This window comes from Cibotium barometz, chromosome 16 (genome assembly GCF_041138505.1).
Source record: "Cibotium barometz isolate CiBa-2024 chromosome 16, ASM4113850v1, whole genome shotgun sequence".
Classification (NCBI taxonomy): Eukaryota; Viridiplantae; Streptophyta; class Polypodiopsida; order Cyatheales; family Cibotiaceae; genus Cibotium; species Cibotium barometz.
The window spans coordinates 30,952,763-30,976,769 of record NC_141061.1 but is presented as its reverse complement, the minus strand read 5'-3'; the positions used below and the strand labels follow the sequence as shown (position 1 = coordinate 30,976,769).

Sequence of the window (24,007 nt, the reverse complement as noted above, 5' to 3'; positions counted from 1 at the left end):
AGAAAGAAAAAAGGGCCAATGTATCAGGCTGGTCCTGTGTGTACAGTGGAGGCGTCTCATAAAAAAAGAACCTCATGGATCATCCTCTCCGATGACTGAATCAATGTCCACCACCGGCTGTGGAGGAGCTGCTGGGTGATGCTGGAGAATGTCCCGGATTGGGAGCTGACGAGAAGGTCCAGGTCGAGAGAAATGAAATGAAATGATATATTAACGTCTCTAAGAGGCCATAATGGCCTATGAGACCAAAACTGAGAGTACATCTGAAGTTGGTGTCTCATCAAAGAGAACAACCAAATGAAACTGAAAAGTATAATAAACTGACTATCTTACCGTTATAAGAATTGTAAGTAAGACTCCTAGATGATACTTAGTAGAAAATACTGGGACTATCTTACCGTTATAAGAATTGTAAGTAAGACTCCTAGATGATACTTAGTAGAAAATACTGGAAAATGTATATCAAGTAGATCCATGTATGCTGATCACTTGAAGTGCTGCCCTCTCCTCAGATCAAGTATCTCCGCCATGGGGCTGTCTAGAATGGAGAGGTCGTAGAAGCGAGGTAGGCGCCTCTGATGTCGAGCAATAATGGCTTTGATGTGGCAATGGTGAGGATGCCGTGGTCGGGATCTTGGTGGGCGTGGCCGACGAGCACAACATAAGACGACTGCTCTATCAGTGGTGACTCCCTGGGAGCGTGGTTGGTGTTGGGGTAAAGGCGTTATGCCCACCCTTATAGTGTGTACAAGCCCATAAGTTATAGTACATAGTACACTTAGTACTTTTAATGTACTAAGTGCACTATGTGTACTAGTGCAATATACATGTGTGATAGGGGAGTCACACACTCATATCATCATGAGTTGACTTATCCCCACAACTCTCTCTCTCTCTCTCTCTCCCTTGTTCTCTCTGTGTATGTCTCCCACACATGAACTCTTAACCCTAATTCTTCCTTCTCCCACACAACTGGTATCAGAGCATAGGTTGCTGTCTTGATCCTCTGTAGCTGAGTTTCTTCAGAAACGCCCTGCCATCAAAGAGGAAAGCGTGGCTCAAATTCTGCTATGCAGGCTGTGTGTGTGTGTGTAGCTCCATGGAACTTGGAGGGCTAAAGTAGCTTGTCGGTGTGACCCAGTCAGTGTGAGCGTGGGCTGCCCAGCAGCCACGCTGGTCTGCCCAACATTGCCTTGCACACAGCCAGGCGTCTACACGTTTAGTGCGAAGGGGAGGCAGGCGAACACAGGCTGCGAGAGCCAGGCGTCCAATGAAGGCGAACATACAAGCTTCTGCTGGGCGTGAGCGTTGGGCGTAGGCTGGCTGCTGGGCGTGAGCGAAGAGGCGACGTCAATAAAAACATGCTTGTCGCGTGTAGCGCCGGCTAGGCGGAGACGGCGAAGGCAGGCGCATACCTGGTGCGTGTAATCGTGGAGACAAGCTCGTAGAGCGAAGCGTGGAGTTCCAGCGCACAACGGATAAAGGCGGAGGGGTACGTCTTCTTGCACTCGATGATCTATCTCAGCACAGCAGCAGCGTCTGTGCAGCCGTAGGGAAGCTTCCACATGAGCCCAGCCATCCGTACATCGTACAACTGCAGCAGCAACTGCATCAGCATCAGCATCAGCATCAGAAGCGCCCCCCCCCCCTTCTCTGCATCACGATTTCTGCAGCAGCACCAAATTCAGCAAACCCCCCTTTTCTGCAACAAAAAGAAAAATCAGAAATTACAAGGTATTCTGCTTCAATTTTTTTTTGGGATTTGCAATTGAGCAAGTACAATCATCAATTGAGCAGGTATAGGTGCCGAATTGCTCAATTTTGAGCAAAATTGGCAAAATTGGGTGACATTGGTCACAATCAGGATCAATTTGCAGGAAATTGGTCACAATCAGGATCAATTTGCAGGAAATTGGATGTCGAAATTTGGGGCTTTTGATGTAATTGTGCAATTAAGCACTCATACATGCTGTATGATGTGAGAAATCGCACATTTGGGCAAAATTGCAGTGCAAATCAAGGGGCTTTTGTGCCGATTGGGTTGATTTGCATGCAGGCAATCGCATTTGATGCTGTGGATAATGTGTTGATGCCTTACAAGCACTTAATGTGCCTGTAAATCAAGGGGCTTTCATGTATTGGATGTATATGTGGCCAGGGGGAAGCATCGTGAAGACTTTGGATGCCTTCATGTACGTCAATGTACCATGTATGATCAGCAATTGATCTGAATTCAAGGGGCTTTTCAAGTTCGTATGCTTGTTGAGCTTGGCAAAGCAGCAGGCAAGACATTTATGCCTTGAATCCTCAAAAATCAGCTTGCAGTCAAGGGGCTTTTGCCCAATTTCTGTTCGGGACTGTTGTATGCAGTGTACGGGACTGTAAAAGTCTGATTTTCACTCATTTGGACAGCCAGGAGAGCATTTATTGCTACTGTACCTGTTGGTACAGATTTGGCACAGCTTTGTGCAAGTTTTGGCATGGCTGTACACTGATTTGAGTGAGGAAAAGGTTCAATTTCAGTTGCTGTACTTGCCGGTATAGGTTTGGTACATCATTGGTGAGCACTTAGTACTGCTGTACAGTAATTTGGAAAGGCAATAGAGCACATTTAAGGTGCTGTCCTAAATCTGCAGCAACCAGATTTTGGTGATTTCATCACATAAAGTGGGAGAAAAGTTGCATTTGTGCTTCCGCAGTGGGAGATAAAGCTTGGGAGAACAACTGTGAGCACTTTGTGTGCTTTTGGTGCAGTGTTTGCACATTTTGCAGGGAGTCAGGCATTGACAGGTTGCATATTGCTATGGCAACCACAGGTGAGAGCTCTTCATTGCTTCACATCAAGAAGCTTGAAGGCTCGCATAATTATGATATTTGGCAAACCCAGTGCTACAATGTGTTGCTCCAGAAAAAGCAGCACAAGCCTATCAAAGAAAGGGGTGTAATGCCCGCTTCTCTTACTGCTGAAGAGTGGGAAGATATGGATGAGCTGGCAAGATCTACTATCATGTTGTCTGTGTCAGACTCATTACTTTTCAGCATTCGTGAAGAGAAGACAGCTTGGGGAATGTGGCAGAGATTGCAGGACTTGTATGTCCAACAAAGTGCCTCAAAAGCAAAGTGTATTGGTTGAAGAAACTCATAGGTCTTCAGATGAAGGAAGGGGCGTCTATGACAGCCCATCTAAATGAGTTTAATGGTATTGTCAGCCAGGTCATTAATCAAAAGTTGGCAATGGACGATGAGTTCAAAGCCACTTTTCTGTTATGCACTTTGCCAGAGAGTTGGGACACATTTAGGATAGCCACTAGCAATTCGCATGCTATGCTGTCATATGCAGATGTTGAGGGTGCTCTTCTTCAAGAAGAGATGAACAGGAAAAACAACTCTGTTGGAAAGTCCAATGCAATGAATTCACGTGGGAGATCCCAACAAAGGGGAAAAAGCCAAGAACGGGGAAGGAGCAAGTCTCGCTCCAAAAAGGATTTGGAATGCCATTATTGTGGCAAGAAGGGACACATTAAAAAGCAATGCTACAAATGGAAAAATGATCAAAAGGAAAAGGAAAAAGGCAAAGACAAAGAGAAAGATGAAGCCAAAGATGTAAAGCCAAAGGGCAAAAGTGGAGTCAAGATTGAAGAAATCAATGTGTCACATGCAGGTGACAGTGAGGATGAGGTCCTATTTACGTCTTCACTTGATGCCCATTCACTTCTTACAGGTGGTCATAGTATGCACTCATGGATCATTGATTCAGGTGCCTCCTTTCATGTCACAGGTTGCAGAGAATTGTTTGTCAGGTATTCTGCTGGCAATGAAGGAGTGGTTTATTTGGGTGATAACCATGCATGCAAGATTCTTGGCAGAGGTGATGTAAGGCTTGTGTTTTCAGATGGCTCACAGCTTATGCTCCATGATGTCAGGCATGTGCCTGAGATCAAGAAGAATCTGCTTTCTACTGGATAGCTTGATGATGCTGATTATGTGACCACATTTGGTCGTGGAAAGTGGAAGATTTGTAAGGGTTCACTGGTTGTTGCCAGAGGCTCTAAGGTGGACACTCTTTATTTCATGCATGCAGGTGTTTGTCACCATGCTAATGTAAATGCAACCGAGCTGCCGGAAATCTCTATGTGGCATAGCCGGTTGGGACACATGAGTGTCAAGGAAATGGAGCAATTGTCTCGTTTGGGTTACTTGCCTTCTCTAAAGTTTTCAAGTTTTCAGTTTTGTGAGCATTGTATATATGGTAGGCAACTGCAGTGCCCCCACAAGAAAGCTCTTGGACAGAAAGATGCTCAGTTAGAGCTTGTGCATACAGATGTATGTGAGATGCCTCAGCTTTCTTTGGGAGGGGCAAAATACTTTGTGTCTTTTATTGATGATGCCACACGCAAGGTGTGGGTTTATCCTCTTCGTTTGAAGAGCGATACATTCTCAGTGTTTGAGAAGTTTGTTGCTCTTGTTGAGAATCAAACTGGCAAAACACTGAAGGCTTTGCGTTCCGACAATGGTGGAGAGTATATGTCCAAACAGTTTCAGGACTTTTGTGATGCTAAAGGCATCAAGAGGGAGCTCTCTACTCCTTATGATCCTCCACAAAACGGGACAGCAGAGAGGATGAACAAGACTATTCAGGAGAAGGTCCGTTCTATGTTGTCACATGCTGCATTACCTCATGGTTTTTGGGCTGAAGCTGTTATGACAGCCGTTCACCTTATAAACAGGTCACCTAACACGAGGCTTGGTGGGAAAGTGCCAGAGGAAGTATGGACAGGGAAGCCTCCGTCATACAAGCACTTGAGAGTGTTTGGTTGCGTTGCGTACGTGCACATACGCAGGGAAATGCGCACCAAACTTGATCCTAAGTCTCACAAATGCATATTCCTAGGATATGGTGACAGAGGTGAAATGGGGTATAGACTTTGGGATCCCGTGAATAGAAAGATTATACGCAGCAATGATGTCATTTTTGATGAAACATGCATGTATAAGGAGCCTGCAAGGCAACAGGAGCCTAGCAGAGTCATCTTTGATGATGATGGACATCATGGACAACAACCAAGGGCTGTAAATCAGCCATTACAGCAGCAAAACCAGCCCTTAAATGGTGCTGAAAATGGTCCAAATGGACAGCCAGAGATGGCAGAAGATATCCCTATGGATATACCACAGTCAGAGGAGATACCGGGCATGATATTTCAGCCTTATGGCATGGAACAGGAGCCACCAATGGGTGATATGCAGGCTGGACAGCAACCTGCAAATGATGGTCATTGGGTACGGAGGTCCACTAGACCCTCCAGAGCCCCTGACAGGTTTGTTCCAGGGGTTGACTACTTGATGCTCACTGACTGTGGGGAGCCCTCATGTTACAAAGAGGCTTTACAGAGGGCAGACAAAGCTCTATGGGAGCGTGCCATGAAGTCAGAGATGGATTCTCTGCACAAAAATGGAACATGGAAGTTGGTGCATTTGCCTGCAGCAGGCAAGAAAGTTTTGCCATGCAAGTGGGTATACAGGCTCAAAGTTGCACCAGATGCAAAGCCAAGATACAAAGCCAGGTTAGTGGCTAAGGGCTTCAAGCAGGAATATGGTGTGGATTTTGATGAGATCTTCTCTCCAGTGGTTAAAGTGACCACACTTAGAGCTGTGTTAGCTTTGGTTGCGCATGATGATCTGGACTTGATTCAGATGGATGTGAAGACTGCTTTTCTTCACGGTGATCTCCATGAGGAGATATATATGCAGCAGCCAAGAGGGTTATGCAGTGAGTGGAAAGGAGAAGCTTGTATGCAAGTTGAAAAAGAGTCTTTATGGGCTCAAACAGGCACCAAGGGAATGGTATCATAAATTTGATACATTCATGAAATCCCAGAAATTCAGGAGAAGTGACATAGATCACTGCTTGTACACCAAGAAAGCTTTGGATGGCAGTCTATTGATCCTCATCTTGTATGTTGATGATATGTTGATTGCCGGGAAATCTCGTAAGGAGATGGATACCTTGAAGCAGAGGCTGCATCAAACCTTTGATATGAAGGATTTGGGTGATGCAAATCACATTTTGGGTATGCGGATACTTCGGGACAGAAATCAGCATGTGTTGTATTTGTCTCAGAAGGAATACATTGGCAAAGTTTTGCAAAGGTTCAATATGGACGGGGGGAAGAAGACTAGTACTCCTTTGCCTCCATATGTGAAACTCAGTGCTATGGACAGCCCACAGTCGGATAGAGACAGGGCTGATATGGCCAAGATTCCGTATGCTTCAGCTTGTGGCAGTCTCATGTATGCCATGGTTGCTACTAGGCCGGACATTGCATTTGCAGTGGGAGTGGTTTCTAGATACATGGCCAACCCTGGCAAGAAGCATTGGGAAGCAGTGAAAGGTGTCATGAGATACCTGAAAGGCACACAGGATATGTGCATTTGCTTTGGCAAACAGGATGCATTAGTGCATGGTTACACGGATTCGGATTATGCCGGTCATCCAGATAACCGGAAGTCTATTACCGGTTATGTGTTTACATTCACAGGAGGTGCTGTGTCATGGATATCCAGGATGCAGAAGTGCACTGCCTTATCTACTACAGAGGCCGAGTATATTGCAGCCATAGAGGCTTGCAAGGAGGCATTATGGCTATCTCGGTTAGTGGTTGATTTGGGCTATACAGGGGATGTTCCATTGTTGCATTGTGACAGTCAGAGTGCCATCCAGTTGGCAAAGAACCCTGTCTTTCATGCAAAGACGAAGCATGTGGATGTGAAGTATCACTTCATCAGAGAGGTGATAGAGAACAAGCAAATTCAGCTTGTTAAGATTCATACGGATGACAACCCGGCTGATCTGTTGACAAAGAGTTTGCCTCCGGAGCGATTTGCTCATTGCAGACACTTGATGGGCATTGGATGAGGCCAGTTTCAGCCTTGATATGGCCTTGTATATTATCATGTACATGCTGATTTTTCCTTTTCCTTTCCTTAAGGGCACTTTGCCTTTAAGTGGGAGGTTGTTGGGGTAAAGGCGTTATGCCCACCCTTATAGTGTGTACAAGCCCATAAGTTATAGTACATAGTACACTTAGTACTTTTAATGTACTAAGTGCACTATGTGTACTAGTGCAATATACATGTGTGATAGGGGAGTCACACACTCATATCATCATGAGTTGACTTATCCCCACAACTCTCTCTCTCTCTCTCCCCCTTGTTCTCTCTGTGTATGTCTCCCACACATGAACTCTTAACCCTAATTCTTCCTTCTCCCACACAGTTGGTGCCCTGATGGCCCGATGGAGGAGGCCTCATGAGGTGTGTGGGCTGGGTTGCTGGTGCTGGTGTTGAAGAAATCTGTCAGGATCCTCTGTGTCACCAATTGGCCGACCATTTGGTCCATCTCCAGATTTGTGTCTCGTTCACTTGAGGCCAGGCCGGTGTCTCATGTGAAGAGGCCAGTATTTTTGCTTAACATGGACGGGAGCCAGACTGGTGCCACCCGTGTGTTAGCAGGATGGTGTCGTATGGACGGGAGCCAGACTGGTGCCACTCGTGTATGACGTGGACTGTGTTCTATCCATGGGATTGTCACGCCATGGAAGAGCCAGTATTTGTGCCGTGTCTTGCCTATGGGATTGTCACTCATGCCTGGATCTGTGTCTTACCTATGGGACTGTCACTCCATAGGAAGACCGGGATTTATGTTTTTTGTCGTGCCATTTTTGTGCCCAACAGATGTTTTGTACTTGTTCCATGAATGGGAGATATGTCCATGATACTATTTGCACATGCATTCATGTTTTGCACGTTTGGAACTATTTTCGCATGACTTGTATTCTTGTGTTTGCCTGTTTGACGTGCCACTTACTGAGCGGGGACGCTTGCCAGTGAGTCGTGAAGTTTGCTCTGTGATGAGTTTTGTTGTGTGTGAACAGGTGGTAAGTGTATTGCACTTGTTTGTTTAATAGTTTTATTTCTAACCTTTAAATTTATAAGGTTGTAAGTTCACATTCATTTAAAAGTGGGCACCCATTATGGGCACCCACGTGTGGGCCAAGGTGGGGAGGGAAACCCCACACTTAACCCTTCATGTGTGTGGGGGTGGGTGCATGGCCACCTACCCACACCACACCTTGAAACTGGCCGCCCCCATGCAAGCTAGGGGAGCCGGCCAGCTGGGGTCGTGTGCTTCCTCTCCAACTTCTACAAAAGGGAGCGACCACCCCACCCGTTTGAAAATAGAGCCGGCGATCATCTCCTCCTCATTGGCTCTCAGGCGGCTGCACACCCACTCTGCAGGGTGTTGCGCCTCTCCACTCCAAAGGCGACTACTCCCTCTACGCTACAGGCGGCTTCTGCACTCTCCTCTACAGACTGCGTGGGGCTGCCCCCTCCTCTGCAGGCGGCCATAGCAGTCGGCTGTGCTCCTGCAGCCAGGCGGTTTCAGCATCCCTCAGGCGGCTGTGCTTTCCCAGCAGGCTGCACCTCCTCCACAGCAGGCGGCTGTGCCTTCTGCAGGTGGCTGCGCTTGCTCTCCAGCAGGCTGCCCTCTAACCCTGCAGGCAGCTGCGCCACCCCACAGGTGGCTGCAGCTAGGTTTCCTCTCCACTCTCCAGGCGGCAGCGCCTCTCACAGCAGGCTGCGCCTCCTCAACCTCCCCTTGCAGGCGGCTACGCCTCCTCCACAGCAGGCGGCTGCGTCCTGCATAGCAGGCGGCTGCGCCTCCCTTCCATAGGCGGCATCTCCCCTCTTCAGGTGGCTACACCTTCTCCACAGGCAGCTGCTCCTCATCCTCCTCGATAGGGTGCTGTGCCCTGGTGTCCCTCTCAAGTAGCTGCACACAAACGCCTTGGGTATTTGTCTTCCATTAGCGAGCTACAAGCAAGTGGATTCAGATTTAAGTAAAGGATTTTGTTGTAAATCTGATAAAGGATTCTCTCTATACCGCTAACACCCGTTCGGTGCCGGGTAGTCCAAGCTTTTGGAGAACCACGATCCATGGGTGCCGAGATCGGGAGAGCCAGGCGTTAGTACGGGAGCGCCTGTTTGTGCGTGGTCGTGGAACACCAGTGGGGCGCTCTCCGCGGATTCCAGTGAAGGCACAGGACCGTAGAGACTTGATCATTCAAGTGGGTCACACTCCTTCGAACGTCTACTTCGAGTCTTTTGTTTGGTACTGTATTCATCTCAGTTGTACATGGACATCATCTGGTTCATTGAACCCATGGAGCATTGTATTTGTTAAATACTCCCAATAATATATCATATATTGAGGGGGGGGTCGGCCCGTTATGGCCCCAGTGCTGGTGTCCATCTATCAACATTTCATTTCATTTTAACTTTCAGTTGTTATTAAGTTGTCCATTCAAATTGTGATAATTAAGTTGTGCTATTACGCGTGTGGGTGTCCAACGGAGTCTTTTCCCACTTGACGGGATCGGTTTCTCTCTGTCTAGGTACATCATGGCTCGGTCTCCTGTCTGCCAAGAGGGTCTCTCTGTGTCTCTTGAGCTCAATTAGGAACAATCCCAGGCATCTCTGATCCTCAAACTCCATGACCCTGCGCAACGGCCCAAAACCCTCTTGGAAAGGCAGTGATATCTCCCTTGGATCTCATAATAGAGTGTACATCGGCAAATGTAGTGCTCCTCTGTCTTTGCCTCCTGGTAGCATAGCTGACAAATGCGGTCATCGAGATCTGATGCACATATCGCCTTGTCTCAATCCGCAGCTGGTGTGATGAGGTCCGGATTTGTCCAATGGCACAACGTATCCCATGTGATAGGTGTGTATCCATGTACGCTGGGCGGGTGATAAAATCATCTGGTGAGAGGAAAATGGCTCTTGTAATGAGCCATTTTCGTGCTTAAGGGCTCAAGGGGACTAGTCTATGTCCTCTCTGTGTCCACTCTGACGATATCCATCCTAATCACGCAGTTCTACTTTGAGCGGGTGAGATCCAAAAATGGACAATCCAGGCTGTACTGAAAGGGTGGGAGTACCTCTAACCGCAAACCATGTAGGTCAAATCATGATCTCATATGAGCATACCAGCAATGAGTATCTCCATCCTCTGCCAACTGTATGGATGAGGTCAATGCCGATTGGGAGTACCTTTGCTGAGGGAGCTCCCATAGCCGCTGTAAAAAGGTAACTGCTTGGAATAGGGCCTCGGTCACTACTGGTGCGGCACCCAGCTCAGCCTGAACAATCTCATGTGGTACCGATGATTTGCTCCGAATCATGTGGGCAATCATCATAATCAGTGGTCTCTTCATATGCCTCCATCCCTCATCCGTCTCTCTCTGAGATATGTGATGTATGCCGGGCCCCCAAATTGGAGCTCCGTACAGGAGGGTCGGTGTGACAAGTGTATCAAATAGCCACAATTTGGTGCGCGGCTCCTGAAACTGTATGTGTGCACACTGCCTCTCAAGTGCCCCCAAGGCTGCATGCCCTCGAGCTAATCTAGTTGCTGCTGCCTTCTTCAGGGAGAAACGCGGTCCTGTGAAAGTAACTCCCAAATAGACATGACCTGACGTACTCAACCGGCTCCCCTTGGAAAGTGAACTGAGGCTCTGATCTTGTCACCCATGCCTGTGTGGTGTTAAACACCATAACCTTGGTTTTCCCAAGGTTCATTGTTAGATTTCTATCTACACAGAATGCCTGTAATGCATCCAGATGTCTTTGTAATCCCTCCAGAGAGTCTGAGATTAGAACAATATCATCAGCATATAACAAGATGGGTATCAACACCTCTGCCAGGCATGCCCTTGGGCCTCCCCATCTGTCTACATAATCGGAGACCACATCAATGTACAATCCAAAGAGGGTGGGTGATAGCGGGCATCCCTGCTTCACCCCTATTGTGCTGGTCACCATATCGGATAGTCCGCATGGAGCTCGGACTCTGCTTGTCACAGACTCATACAAAGCATGTATCCCCCAATGCATATCCTTAGGTACCTCAATGTCATGCAATCTGTGCATAAGCCTGGCACGTGGTATGGTATCGAAGGCTTTGCGGAAGTCCACAAAGCAGCAGTATATCCTTCTCTTCTGTGCCCTGCCCTCTTCAATAAGTGCCCGAAGTGTCAGTATGTAATCCAAGGTAGTAAATCCTCTCTTGAAGCCGACCTGGCCTTGTGCTCGATGACCATGCCTCTCTGCCCAGTGGCTTAGCTCCGACTCCAATATAGAGCCATATAGTTTGGCCAAGTAATGACCAATCATGATCGTCCTAGAGTTGCCTGGTACCATGGGTCCCCACTCTTAAAGAGTGGCACAATGATATGCTCTGTCGAGCTTGCCGGGAAACCCTTACAAATGGCACGATTAAACGCATGTACAATCAGTGGAGCCAAAGTATCGCGTGCATATGAGAAGTGCTCTCCAACTAGCCCATCATGATCCTGTGCCTTTCCATTCTGTAACTTGTCTATCACATCTAGCACCATCAGCATAGTAAAAAAGGTGTTGCTAGCCAGTCTGGCTCCCAGTGGAGGGGGGTAGGGGGTTGTCCTGGTGCATCATATAGCTTTCTAGCATAAGCATGCCATGCCTCAGGTGCAGTAATTGGAGTACCAGGTTGTCTCTCCTGAAACATCTTCCATGCCCTTCCCGGGGAAGAGTTGGTAGATCTCCTCCTCTAACTTAGCCAGGTAGGCTCGTTTCTTCCTCCGGACAAGGCGTTGAAAGATCATCCTGGCTTGTGTATGTGTGTGAGTACCAATGGCAATCTCACGCTGTAGCTGTGCCCATGTTTCACGATACTCATCCGAGCATCACGTTTGGGGTACGATGATGCTGCACTCCCACACAAATGTTGGGAGCACCACTCGACTACGTGGCCCGCATCTCTGAACCGCTGAGCATCCTGTCGCAGCTGATGACGCCTCAAGGCACGTTTCACACACGCGCCTGCACCATCATGCTCCAATCCTCTCGTAATCTCGTCTAGAGGGCTATGCGGGTCTAAAGCAAACAAGCCATTAGATACTACATCTCGGTAAACCCCAATTGTCTCACGTATAAACTGATATCTCGGGTACCTAGGTAGATGAGTGGCTGGCCCATCTCTCGGGGATCTACCTACTAGTGTGAAACTCAGGTATGCATGATCGGTTGCTATGCCAATGGGCCGACTGGAAATCGTGAAACCCTCCACTTCAGGTATCAATTAAGGAGATCCCATCAAGTAGTCCACTGTGCTCGCTCCCCCTTTAGAGTTCAGTGTGTGAGAGCATCTGATCCCTGCCATCTCGATAGGCCATTGTATATGACCAACACATGTGCACTCCCAAGTGTGAGAAAATGCCTGCCATAATCTGTAATCTCCCCCTCATCCTGTGCTGATCTTTGCAACCCTACATCCTCTGCTGTGATCTCCCGGTACATAGCCTCCTGAGTATCATATAGCTCTGTCTGCTCTGTGCCTGTACGTGCATTAAAGTCTCCCAATAGTAATATGTCTCCCATGTTGGCAAACCTCATGATATCATCATATAGTGGAGTATAGGACGACTCTCCTGATGGTGCAAACCTGGAGTGGGCTAGGGGAAAGTAGCATACCGCCACATATAGCTCACGGAGCCCCTCTCTGCATACTCAGACCCACACGTACCTCGCATCTGCATCTCTATGTACCACATGTATTTTGTCACGAAGCTTGTCCTTGAAAAGTACTGCCACTCCTCCAGATCCTCTAGTACCTCCCACTGTGCGTGGCTGAGGGCGGAACACTGATTCCTATCTATAACACCGCACATCAAGAAGCCTCTTGTTTGTGCACCGATGGGTCTTCGTATACATAGCAATATCACTGTGTCTGAAAGTATCCTCAAAGTATCCTGCATCTGTTCTAAGCATAGTAGCAACGGAATGGGAACGGGAACGGAATGAAAGCACCACCAGGGGAACGGGAACGGGAAAAAGGGGGGAACGGGAACGGGGAACGACCTAGATAATTCCTAGAAATGACATAAATCTTAACATACAATGCTCATTTATATAACCAAATTAGTGTACCACACAATTTGCATGGCTAGATACTAACAGTGAACAGATCTCACAAGTCAAAATAAATTAGCCCACATGTGACATCATACATGACATAAGTGACAAAAAGCACAAAATGTGGCCCACGGCCTAGATAAAAGAAACAACCCAAGTCCAGAGTCCAAGCCTCAAGGTGACATGCAAATAGTAAGGAGATATCATGCATGGCTACTGCCAGTGATGCCATCAAGGAGACTATCATCTATGTCATCCAAGAAAGCCATATCATCAAGACCAACATCTGCAGCATCCAAATCTTCAACCCCATCCTGACCAGGATCTGCAAGTCCATGTGTCTGCTCATCATCCGAGGACTCCTCATCAAGCAGTATAAACTTCTCTGCTTTGGGAGAAGCCATATCCCCAAGCAAGCGCGAATTAGCACTTACAAAAATCAAGTCATTGACTTGTTTTGTCCCAAATTTGTTCCTCTTCTTGGATGCAACATGGCCAAACACACGCCATAGTTGCTCAATTGGAGAGGAGCTTGCACCTTGAGACAAGATCCTTAATGCCAATGATTGAAGCTGTGGTGTACAAGCCCCATAATCCTCCCACCATAAAGCAGCCCCTATCTTAAACCTATCTCTCTGTGCATCAGCCGATCCAAACCTTCCCAACTTGCTGCGATAAAATCCAAGTTGGTCTTTCACCAACCTTCGTTTATCTGCATCACTAACCTGCCTAGAAAGCACTGTCTCCCAACCATCCATCACCTCATCATCGGCCTATTGTCCACATCCTTGGAACTCGGGATCCAAGACATACGCATCAGCATGCATAGAAGAATGATAACCATTCCATCGTGCTTCACATAATTCTTGAACCTCTGCATATTTCTCATCAGACAAGCCCATTTCCCCTATTTTCTTGATCATTCAGTCAGCCTCCTCATAAACCTTGCCAATGCATGGCTCCCGTCCATCTGCAATCCGCATCAAGCGCATGATCGACTTCATCATAGCATTGATAGTGTTGACTTCATCCCAAAATGTGAAGTCTTGTATGGTTCTTGCAACCTCTATGCCGGCTCTTGACCGAGAAAGAGCCCATTCCATCCAGTCATTGCATACAACCAACTGCTTCAAAGGCAAGTGCACTTTGGATAACCTCTTCATCATGAGAAAGTTATAACCAAAGCGTGTCTTTGAGTACTTCAAGAGATCCTTTTTGGGCGATCTTTTGCGGAATTCATTCAAAATAAACTGATGGTTTTGAATGAAGCTTATTATCTCCTTGCCTTTTTGAATGTGTGGATCAACCCATGGCAAGTTGCCAACATCCTTCAATAAGTTGCTCAAACAATGAGCAAAGCATGGACTAAATGTGATATGCGGATACCTATCTTCAAGCTTAAGACCAGCTGCTCTATTTGTTGCCTCACCATCAGCTAAGAATCGAATAACATTCTCTGGTCCAACTTTCTCAATACCTTCGGCCCACTCTTCCACAAGCTGATCTGTAGTTTTCCAGTCCCAGAAGCATCATGAGAGGAAATGAATTGCATTCTTCCTCGAGTATAAGCAACCATGCCATGAATGGACCTTTTTCGAGTCACTCCAGCCATCTGCAATAAGTGACATACCATTCTTTGCCCAACTTTCATGCACAGACTCTAAAGCACATTCAATTGCAGCTTTCTCCTTTTGCAACAAGGTGGTGCGTAGTGTCTCATACAAAGGAGGCTTGTATGTTGGGCCATACCGTGCAATCTCTTGGACCATTTCAATGAAATATGGAGACCTGGCAACATTGAATGCTACATGATCATGATAAAAGAACCTTGCAACAGCTGCATCTACCCTCTCTTTCTTGCGGGGATTCCAAGCTGCTCCCAAGGTTTGCTCCTTGCCGGAGCTTGCACCCATAGGCTGCAAATCTTGGGAAAATGCAAAGCTCCCAAGTCCTCCATACTGCTGTCCATCTCAAAAGCACAAGTGAACAAATGCCCAAGGACAACACCTGAAATGCGTAGAGAGCTTTTGGCAAAGTACCCAAGTGAAGAGGAGAAAGCATGTGCATGAAAGAAACCGGCAATTGATGCATCTTACTTCAGTAGACATGGGGAAGATGTACGCACCTCCCTTTGATGAATACCTTTCTAGCCTTTCAACTTCATCCCACCAAGTAGCATTCGAAGCCGATCGCATTGAACCCGAGTAAGCCACGATTTCTGCAAATTCAGGCAAAAAGTTGAATAGACTTTCAAAGTTAACCATTACAGAGAAATGAGTCCTTTTTCTGTCTATTGTTTAATGGGGAGAGACTTTGTAGTCCAGACTGTGAAGTTTGAACAGTGACATAGGTAATTTTTAAAAGACCAAAAGTTCAAACTTCAAACAGAGAAAGAGAGAGAGAAGAAAGAGAAAAGCTTGCTGCCTTGCCTTGTAAAGATGTAAACTTGAACTTGAGTCTTGATCACTCTGTTGCATAGGGCCTAGGCGGGTTGCAGTGTGCACTGTTGCTGCTTGTAGGCTGGTACCAGGCACGGTGCTGAGTGTAGTATGTACTACTGTTGTAGACTTGTAAGTTGTAGTAGATTGTAGTGTACAGTCACCAGTGTACATTGTACATGGCAACTTGCATGGGCTCGGGGCCTGGAGGCTGGGGCAACTCAGGGGTCAAGACTGGTTGGCAGCTGCAGCAGGCTGCACTGTGCAGGTCGGCTAGACGTATTGCTTGGTACACAGTAGTACGGGCAGGCAGGCGACAGCAGTACGTAGGTCGGTGACAGCAGTACGCAGGTCGGCGACAACAGTACGTAGGTTGGCGATAGCAGTATGGGCAGGCTGCAGGTCGGCGACAGCAATACACGCAAAGCAGTACGGGCATCGGGTTGTATTTAAAAAAATAATAATCCATGTCATCGTTTCCACGTGGGGGAATGGCAGCCCAACGTTCTGTCTGGCGTTCCACAGCCGTTCCGCCACTTGGACGTTCCTAAGCGCCGTTTCCATCGTTCCCTTCATGTTGGCCATGGGGGAATGCATTCCACCGTTCCCCATGGGGGGAAACGGGGTTCCCCTGCTACTATGGTTCTAAGGGCTCCATTGCAATTCCACAGTGTGAATCGCAAGGTCTCATAGGCCGCGCCCTGTCAGGCGGGCCTCCTCTCCGTAATGATGACTCAGCCATCTCTGTATTCCGCCCATTTCCCCTCTTTCCTTGCCTCAAGCACACGCGGTATGTGTTCCTTCCGGTGTGCTATTTGTGCCGGTGTAAGGTCCTCATCCAAATAAATCTTTTCCCCCTTAAGGGCCATCCTTTTGGAGAGGAAGGCCTTCTTCTTCTCCAAGTCACCAAACTTGATTATCAATATCTTCACCCTGGTTTCATCTCTGTCTACTTGCCATGCTCCAGCAATGGGTATATCAATGGCTCCAATTTTTGTTGCAAGAGCTTTTGCATCCCTTGGGGATTTCCCTTATCTTCCCAGCGTACATGTAAGGCACGTGGCCGTCTCTTGGCTTCCTCTTTCAATGTAGCATTCATCACCTCTACTTTATTGACTGCTTCTTTACTACTTCAATCCATGGGCTGACTTCCTCAATTTGTTTCTTTGTGGCACTGGCAATTTCAGCCCATGAATGCATTTCCTTCTCACCTGCAGACACTTTTGGCTTACATGATTTCAAAGTGTTTTGCATTTTTGTGATGTCTTTTTCGCGGTTAGCCATACATGTCTTCAAGGTGCCTTCGTACGATGCAACCGTTGTGCCAATGTCCCGGAGCATGTCATCCTTCCAGCATCAAGGCTTGGGCTAATTCCATCTCAACCCGTACTTGAGCTTGCATTTCTCCCTTCAATTGGGCATATCTTTCTTCCTTCAGCGTTTCGTATATCACTTTCTTTTGGGCATGCATCTGCTCAGTCCATTCCTTTTCAAGCTCTTGTCGCATGGAGCTCATCTATGTCCTTATGTGCAACTGTCTCTCCTCATAAAGGGCCTCATCTCGTTGGGCCATCTTTGCAAGCCTTTGAGAGCCAGGGGACATGATCCCTTCCCTCAGTCTTCTACGGTAGGCATTTGGTGCCTTTGTGGGGGTGTGAAAGATTGTTTCACCATCCTGTTCTCCCTCCTGGGATTGAGACATGTTTCCCCCTAGTTGCTGCCTTGGGGCCTTGAGCAAGGGTGGGTGCGTAGGTGGGTGAGTGGGTGGGAAAAGGGAGGCGGACTCAGTGCCTACGCATAGAGGAGGCAAGCATGCTGCGCGTAGGTGAGTGTGCAAAGAGCAGGACAGATCGGATGGCGGGCAGGCAGAGGGCGCTGCGTGCTGGTGGGTGCGCACAAAGCAGGGCAGATCAGATGGCGGGCAGGCAGAGAGAGAGAGAGAGAGAGAGAGAGAGAGAGAGAGAGAGAGAGAGAGTTATATTAACGTCTTGAAAAGGCCAAAATGACCTATGAGACCAAAAGGTTACATCATATCCATGAGGTACATCATCCTGGGTACAAAATAGTAATAAATAAAGATAACAAAAATCTAGAACTATATAATCTGATCTAGGTACATGAGTAGAGAGCTCTCATATCACCCTAATACATCCCTCATGGGCCGCTGTGACATGGTGCTCAAGGTGGTAAAACTGAGAGAGAGAGAGAGAGAGAGAGAGAGAGAGAGAGAGAGAGAGAGACGATTTTCATTGATTTTTGGTAGGACACAGATGAGGAGGCAGTGGAGCTTTTGAGATGGATGATAAGTTCACAGCAAGACGATACTCTGACAGGGTATGAAAGCGACCACGAGAAAGTGGACGAGGAAACATCATGGAGTCAAGTATTCCAGTGTGCAGACGAAGCTCTAGCAAAAGCTATTTCAGATTATGAACTCTGTTCCCAACAAGAGTGCCAAGCAATTATCGAATGTTTAGAAGAAGATGCAGGGGAACGGCAAGCTGGAGGGTCACCTCCTCAAGAAGTAACCAATAAAGAGGTTGATGTATTCTCAGGCTTTGTAGGAGCAAAAAGGGGAGATGTTATGGCTGGGATACCGCAGTTTGATGGTTCTTGTGAGGAGGAAATGCCTGTTCAAGAAGTTATGGGGGTGAAGCCAAAAGAACGAGAACATACATTGATTGGTGAACGGAAAAAAGCATCCAAGTCAGGCAATACATTCCTTGATATTATAGATCCTTCTGTGTATGGGGATAGGAACCAACAAGTTGGATGGGGCCCACTTTCTGTAAAGCGTCAGAAACAGTTTATTGCAAGCAAAGAGCCCAATGTTTCCAAACTGGAGGGAGGAAATTTAGACTCACATGAAGAGGATGTCTTGGACACTTCTGACGGGGGACAGAAGGAAGATCTAGAGCTTAGGTCGAAGATAGAAGAGCAGTCTTTGCGCAATATGATGCGGAGGAAGCGAATGCAGAGAGAACAACCACGTACAGTGGTATCAGAAGGTTCATCACCAGTTTTAAATCCTGCTAACACAGAGGAGGGTCTCGTCAGAGGCAAAAGAGCTTGTGCAGCAGATGGTTATGGTCGTGATGCTTTGGCGTCTTCATCATTGGTGATAAGATATTTGGAGGAAAATGAATCGATTTTATCCAGATATCCAGAGGTGCATGCAAAACGCAAGTATCATTCACAGAGGAAACCTGTACCACTGTCGGATCATCCTTCAAGATTCGGGCGTCTGCCCCTTGTGAAAACAGGCCTTCTTGCTGCTAGCTCCATACCTTGTTTTACAGCCCAAGAGGAACTTGCTGTAGAAGAATGCTATCCATCATTGAAGTCCCCAAAAAACCTTACAAGCTCATTGCAAGGCTCTGAAATGTCTTGTCATGAGGATGTTGTTGGGCGTGATGCATCTGCAAAAGCATCTGCCCTGCCAGCAGGTTGTGAAAACTGTGATTTAGTAGATAGCAAAAACAGGAGTGAAGGAATCAGCCTTAATACGACATCAAGTACAAAATCTGAACCGCCTCAAGACGACAAAGTGGAGGCATGCTCATGTCCAAGTTTGAAAGAGGGACCCTTCACCTTAGCATTCTGCAAGAAACCGCCGACTGCAGAACATCTGGGTATGACTTTTGAGAGCTACAATCTCTCTTCGGCTGATCATGGACATGCGTTTTATGGAAAACCAGAGGATTTACCAGACCAGCCTGCAGTCATGGCTGGCATGGTATTTGAAGGTTACTAGTCTAAACCCTTTCTAAATCTCTGAAGCCATAGGTTTGTATGTGGAATATCACATCCTTTCTTTTTTTTGTTTTGTTTTGTTTTGTTTTGTTTTTGCTTTTGGTATCAGTAATGTCCAAGGATGTGGAACATTTGTCTCCATATCAGTTTGCCAAGGATATAAAAGGGGGATCTTTGACCAGAACATATGCGTCTACTGACATATGGGAACCATCAGTGGAAGATGACTCCATAGTGTTACCTTCACATTTTCAAAATGATGGGACTGTTTTGTTCTTGCTGTCTCCAGCGAAGCTACCGCCCACAGTAAATGAGGTTTGTGGCTGGCTAAGGCAATGGCCTAAGGGTCAGTCTCCACAAAACGAGGTGGTGTGTGAACAGAGTGGCAACTGCACAGGGGATAGTCAGGGTAGCTGGACAGAGATAGAAGATGCATCGCAACCGAGTCAAGTATTTAGACCCTCTTCTCCCAAGTATGATGAAACATTCATGCTTCCATTTTCATCGGATGAAGTCACCAGGGCAAACACTGCAGAGATCAACTGCCAACCTTTAAAACAATCCAGGATTCTGAGTTCAGAATCAGGTCCAACTGACAGTAGCCCCCAAACTTTGAAACAAGAACTTACAACAGGGACTGAATCAAACAAAGGTTCTGATTTTCAAGGGAATTTCTCCGAGAAACTGCCGGCACAGCCATCTAGAAGTAGGGGGGATATGTCACAAATCTCGGGTCCCACTGCAGCAGAAAATCACTTCACACCAATTAGTCAAGCTGGTTTCAGAGACCCGGCCAGCACTGGATGCGGTCAACAAATCTCTGTGATGAGTGTTGAGGTCGATTTTATTAGTGCCTTGTATGCATTGTTTTTGAATGTGTATTTTGGTTTCTATTTGAGCTTGACAAGAGGTGAGTGCACATGTAGGTCTTTGCAAGCACTCGTGGAGACTTGCGGCCTGATCCCAGATATGATGCAATCAATTGCATTACAGTGGTTCTGCAGGACGATACTAGTGATCGTCAGTTGCCTGCAAGTCATACCATAGCACTTCTTTATGACCAAAAGGATGGAGGAGCATGCAGGTCGGTTGTCTTGTAATGTTATACAGTACTTTTAGTATGCAAGCACAGTTGATCTCAGGGTGCGCTTACGTCTCAGCTTGCTGTGCAGAAACCATGATGCTCTCATTGATTGTGAAGTAGTCATGATGAAGGACGAGGCTTCCTTACTGCAAATGTTTGTCTGGCTCATCCGGATATATGATCCAGATATGCTGGTGGGATGGGAGATCCAAGGGTTCTCATTGGGTCTCCTAGCAGAACGAGCCGCCAATTTTGGTATAGGTTTGTTGAGAGAGATTTCCAGACTACCTGTAAGTAGAACAATCCCGCATGACATGGAAAATGTAGCAGGTGGGGAAATTGGATGCAATCTGTTTGCCAACGCTCGTATAGAAGCGGGAATTGCAGAAGCATCCTTTATAGATGACGAGTGGGGCCGGACACATGGAAGCGGGATACATGTCGGTGGCAGGATCGTGTTGAACCTCTGGCGAATCATCCGGGGCGAAATCAAGCTGGGAATTTATACCCTTGAAGCTGTGGCCGAAGCAGTTCTGAAGAGGAAAGTACCTTTGATTCCTTGGCGCACATTGACACAGTGGTTCTCAAGTGGCTCTGGGAGAAAGCAGCATCTTTGCATAGAATACTGCATGGATAGAGCAAGATTAAATCTGCAAATAATAGATCAGCTTGATTTGGTAGGTCATGAAAGTTTTCTTGTTGACATCCAATCTCTTATGGTGTTTAGAGATAATGAAAATTATAAGCGGGCAAGTAGCTAAGTGGATGGGTAATAGTACCCGTCCAAGCTCAAGAGCTCTGTGCCCATATTGTCATGCCAATCAACTAATCAAGGTTTGACCTTCTTATCAGATTAACCGCACTTCAGAGCTTGCCCGTGTGTTTGGCATTGATTTTTTCTCTGTGCTGTCTCGTGGCTCCCAATATCGAGTTGAGTCTATGATGCTCAGAATCGCACACTCTCAAAATTATCTTTTGATTTCTCCAAGCAGGCAACAAGTGAGTGCCCCAGCATGACTTTTGATAGCTTATGGCAAGTGTGGTGTGTAGGCTTATTTAGGTTTGATCAAACATGTTCATGTCTTTTGAGCTGCTGGGCATGTCTGTGTGTGTGAGTGCATGCGCGAGTGCACGTCGGACACAGACACATTTTGATTCAAGTTAAGCCTCACTTGTAGCTCTTATAAGCATTTTGATCAGCAAACTCGTCTGGTGTAGCTTGTGTTAAAAGGTGTAAATTGTGTTAATGTTCTTGAACAAGGAGTTTGAATGGTTCCAGTGCCAAGAGGTCAATCAGGTTGACATTATGTAATAAAACTTGCTGCATGCGAGATGTTCATATACCTTTCCCAAAGGGGTCTCTTCTAAATTAATTTGAAGAGGAGTCTGTTAAGTGTGTTTCTATTTTTGTCCATATGAGTGAGCAGGGCAAGTATTCATCACAGCGACTGGAGAAACACTCATACGATCACACAGCCAAACAAAGCACTTGTAACTAGAGCTGCTTATTTTACATATTTATATCATGTTGCTTTCATATTTGTGCCTGTTGAACTGAACAATAGTCGTTTTTCTTTTTTTCGAAGTTACCCACACCCCCCACATTGCCAGCCTTGGTAGCCCATGAAGTTAAAGGTCTTTCTATAGCTAATTTTTTGAGCACAAGTCTTGATAATCACAATGCATATCTGTGCACCACATCGCCATCCTCTGTAGCCCATGAAGGCAAAGGTCTTTCTATAGCTAATTTTTAGAGCACAAGTCTTGATAATCACAAAACATCTTGTGCATCTCTGTGCAGGTGGCATCACAACCAGCAATGCAATGTCTGCCACTTGTAATGGAGCCAGAATCAAGATTCTATACAGATCCAGTGGTTGTGTTGGACTTCCAATCTCTGTACCCATCTATGATGATTGCCTACAATCTGTGCTTTTCAACTTGCTTAGGGAAAGTTGTACCTGATAATCCAAAAGTTTTGGGTGTCACATCATTGGATTTGGGACCCAGGATTTTAAAAGATCTGAAGGATTGCTTGACTTTCACACCCAACGGTATCATGTTTGCGTCTGATAAGGTCACAATGCGTTTCTTTTGGAAAACTTATATATCTGATGGTCTATAGCAAGATCCTTAGAAAATACATATATATATATGTGTGTGTGGTGTGTGTGTGTGTGTGTGGGTGTGTTTGCGCGCATGCATGTGCATGTGTATGTAGCAAGAACAACAGTGACTGTGCGTGCAGGAGCAGAAAAAAAGTGCGTGGGTAGGAGTAGCTGCGTTTTCTTCCTTTTCGTAATGGCTTCCAGTTCTTTGCAGCCTATTGCAGTGTACAGCGAGCATCGTGCCCGCCCAACTAGTGTTATGAGGTTTTGTGTTTTGAGCCCCGTTTTAAGCAAATGCTATTGGAAAAATTGCCATTGTACTTTGGGGCACAAATGACTCATGTATTGCTGTGGTCACCTACAAAGGATTATCAGAGCTTGATACGTCATAAATGGTATTGAGTATGCCAAGTACACTGACCAGAATGTCCTGATCGTGCAAGTGGATATTGCTAAGGCATTTGACACTGTCCATTGGGACTTCAAAGGTGGGGTGATGGATCGGATGGGCTTTGGACCCAAAATGCGAAATGTGATTGGGTTGGCAGCTAGGTTGCATGTCAATTTTCGAAAGTCAAAGCTGTTATCTGTTCGCCACTATCTTTGGCATTCTAATCTTTGGCTAGGTCAGATTGTTCGAACTAGTTAGTTGGTCAGGCATTTGGGATATTCGATCGGCTAGGATGTTTCTTTGAAAGATGAGGTGGCATGGGTGCTGACTCGATTGGTGGGTTTACAAGTTAAAACGCAAAGTAGATGGTAGCATTGATCGCTTCAAGGCGAGACTTGTTGCAAATGGGGTATTCCCAGCTATCCACTTAGCCTTTGCGTGTCCGCTTGCGAATTGTCTAGTCGATCATCATGGCGTACATTTAGTTTCACCTTCCTTTGTTACCCTGGACTAGCAAGCAGATTGATACATTTATGTCTCGTGCCATTGCCTATCTCTGGCGAACACAATCGGATCGCAAAGGGCTTCATCTACTCAAACGTGCTTATGTGTGCTCGCCCAAAATGCACGGGGGCTTGATCATTCTTGACATTCAGTATCACATGCTGGCACGTAAGGCCACATTGCTTATTGACTTTGTCTGTCAAACGCAGCCCTGGACAAAGATGTTGGTAGCCATGTGTGCACACATGAAAGTAGATGCTTATGGTCACTGGGTTTTGGATCACTTGGATGTCATTTTTGGTCATATTACTGGGTGCATACTTGGTTGCCCTTATGCCACTTCCTTGATTACAGCTTGGCAATAGATCTTATGTTTCATCCATTGGTCAGGTAGACCTCCACATACAGGGAACTCACTCCGATGCCAGAGCATTCATTGGAGTTGAGCCTTTCCTCGGCCTTTAGCGCTGGATCACCCAAGAAAGGCTTATCATCTATCGACTTTGGGAATACGTATACGGTATGGTACAGGATGTGGTTGATGAGCATGGTATGGTTCTCTCTTTCCCCAAGGCCACCAGGCAATGGCATTTGGGCATGCATCATAGGCCGATATGGCGTGCCATAGCTGAACTTTTGGCTCCATTTCAGCCGGTACCCCCTCTTGATGAGTAGGATTCATTACAGAATTGGCATTTTGATCGTCAACAACCGG

General features: G+C 46.6%; 1 protein-coding gene across 8 annotated transcripts in view; it reads left to right on the top strand.

Moving 5' to 3' along the window:
- The window catches only part of REV3 (recovery protein 3), a 48,691-nt gene that overhangs the window by 18,709 nt on the left and 5,975 nt on the right, over window positions 1-24,007 (top strand). For 6 of the 8 annotated variants that reach the window (XR_015267661.1, XM_086810449.1, XM_086810454.1 and 3 more), the window contains exons 11-16: window positions 17,716-19,198; window positions 19,315-20,042; window positions 20,132-20,289; window positions 20,378-20,966; window positions 21,142-21,288; window positions 22,091-22,366. Coding sequence is in view for 6 of the 8 variants with exons in the window: in XM_086810449.1 (XP_086666575.1) it covers window positions 17,716-19,198; window positions 19,315-20,042; window positions 20,132-20,289; window positions 20,378-20,966; window positions 21,142-21,288; window positions 22,091-22,366 (3,381 nt within the window). In the remaining 2 variants the exon portion in view is untranslated. The remainder of the gene's footprint in view (window positions 1-17,715; window positions 19,199-19,314; window positions 20,043-20,131; window positions 20,290-20,377; window positions 20,967-21,141; window positions 21,289-22,090; window positions 22,367-24,007) is intronic. The other 2 variants (XR_015267662.1, XM_086810451.1) reach the window with 1 other exon arrangement.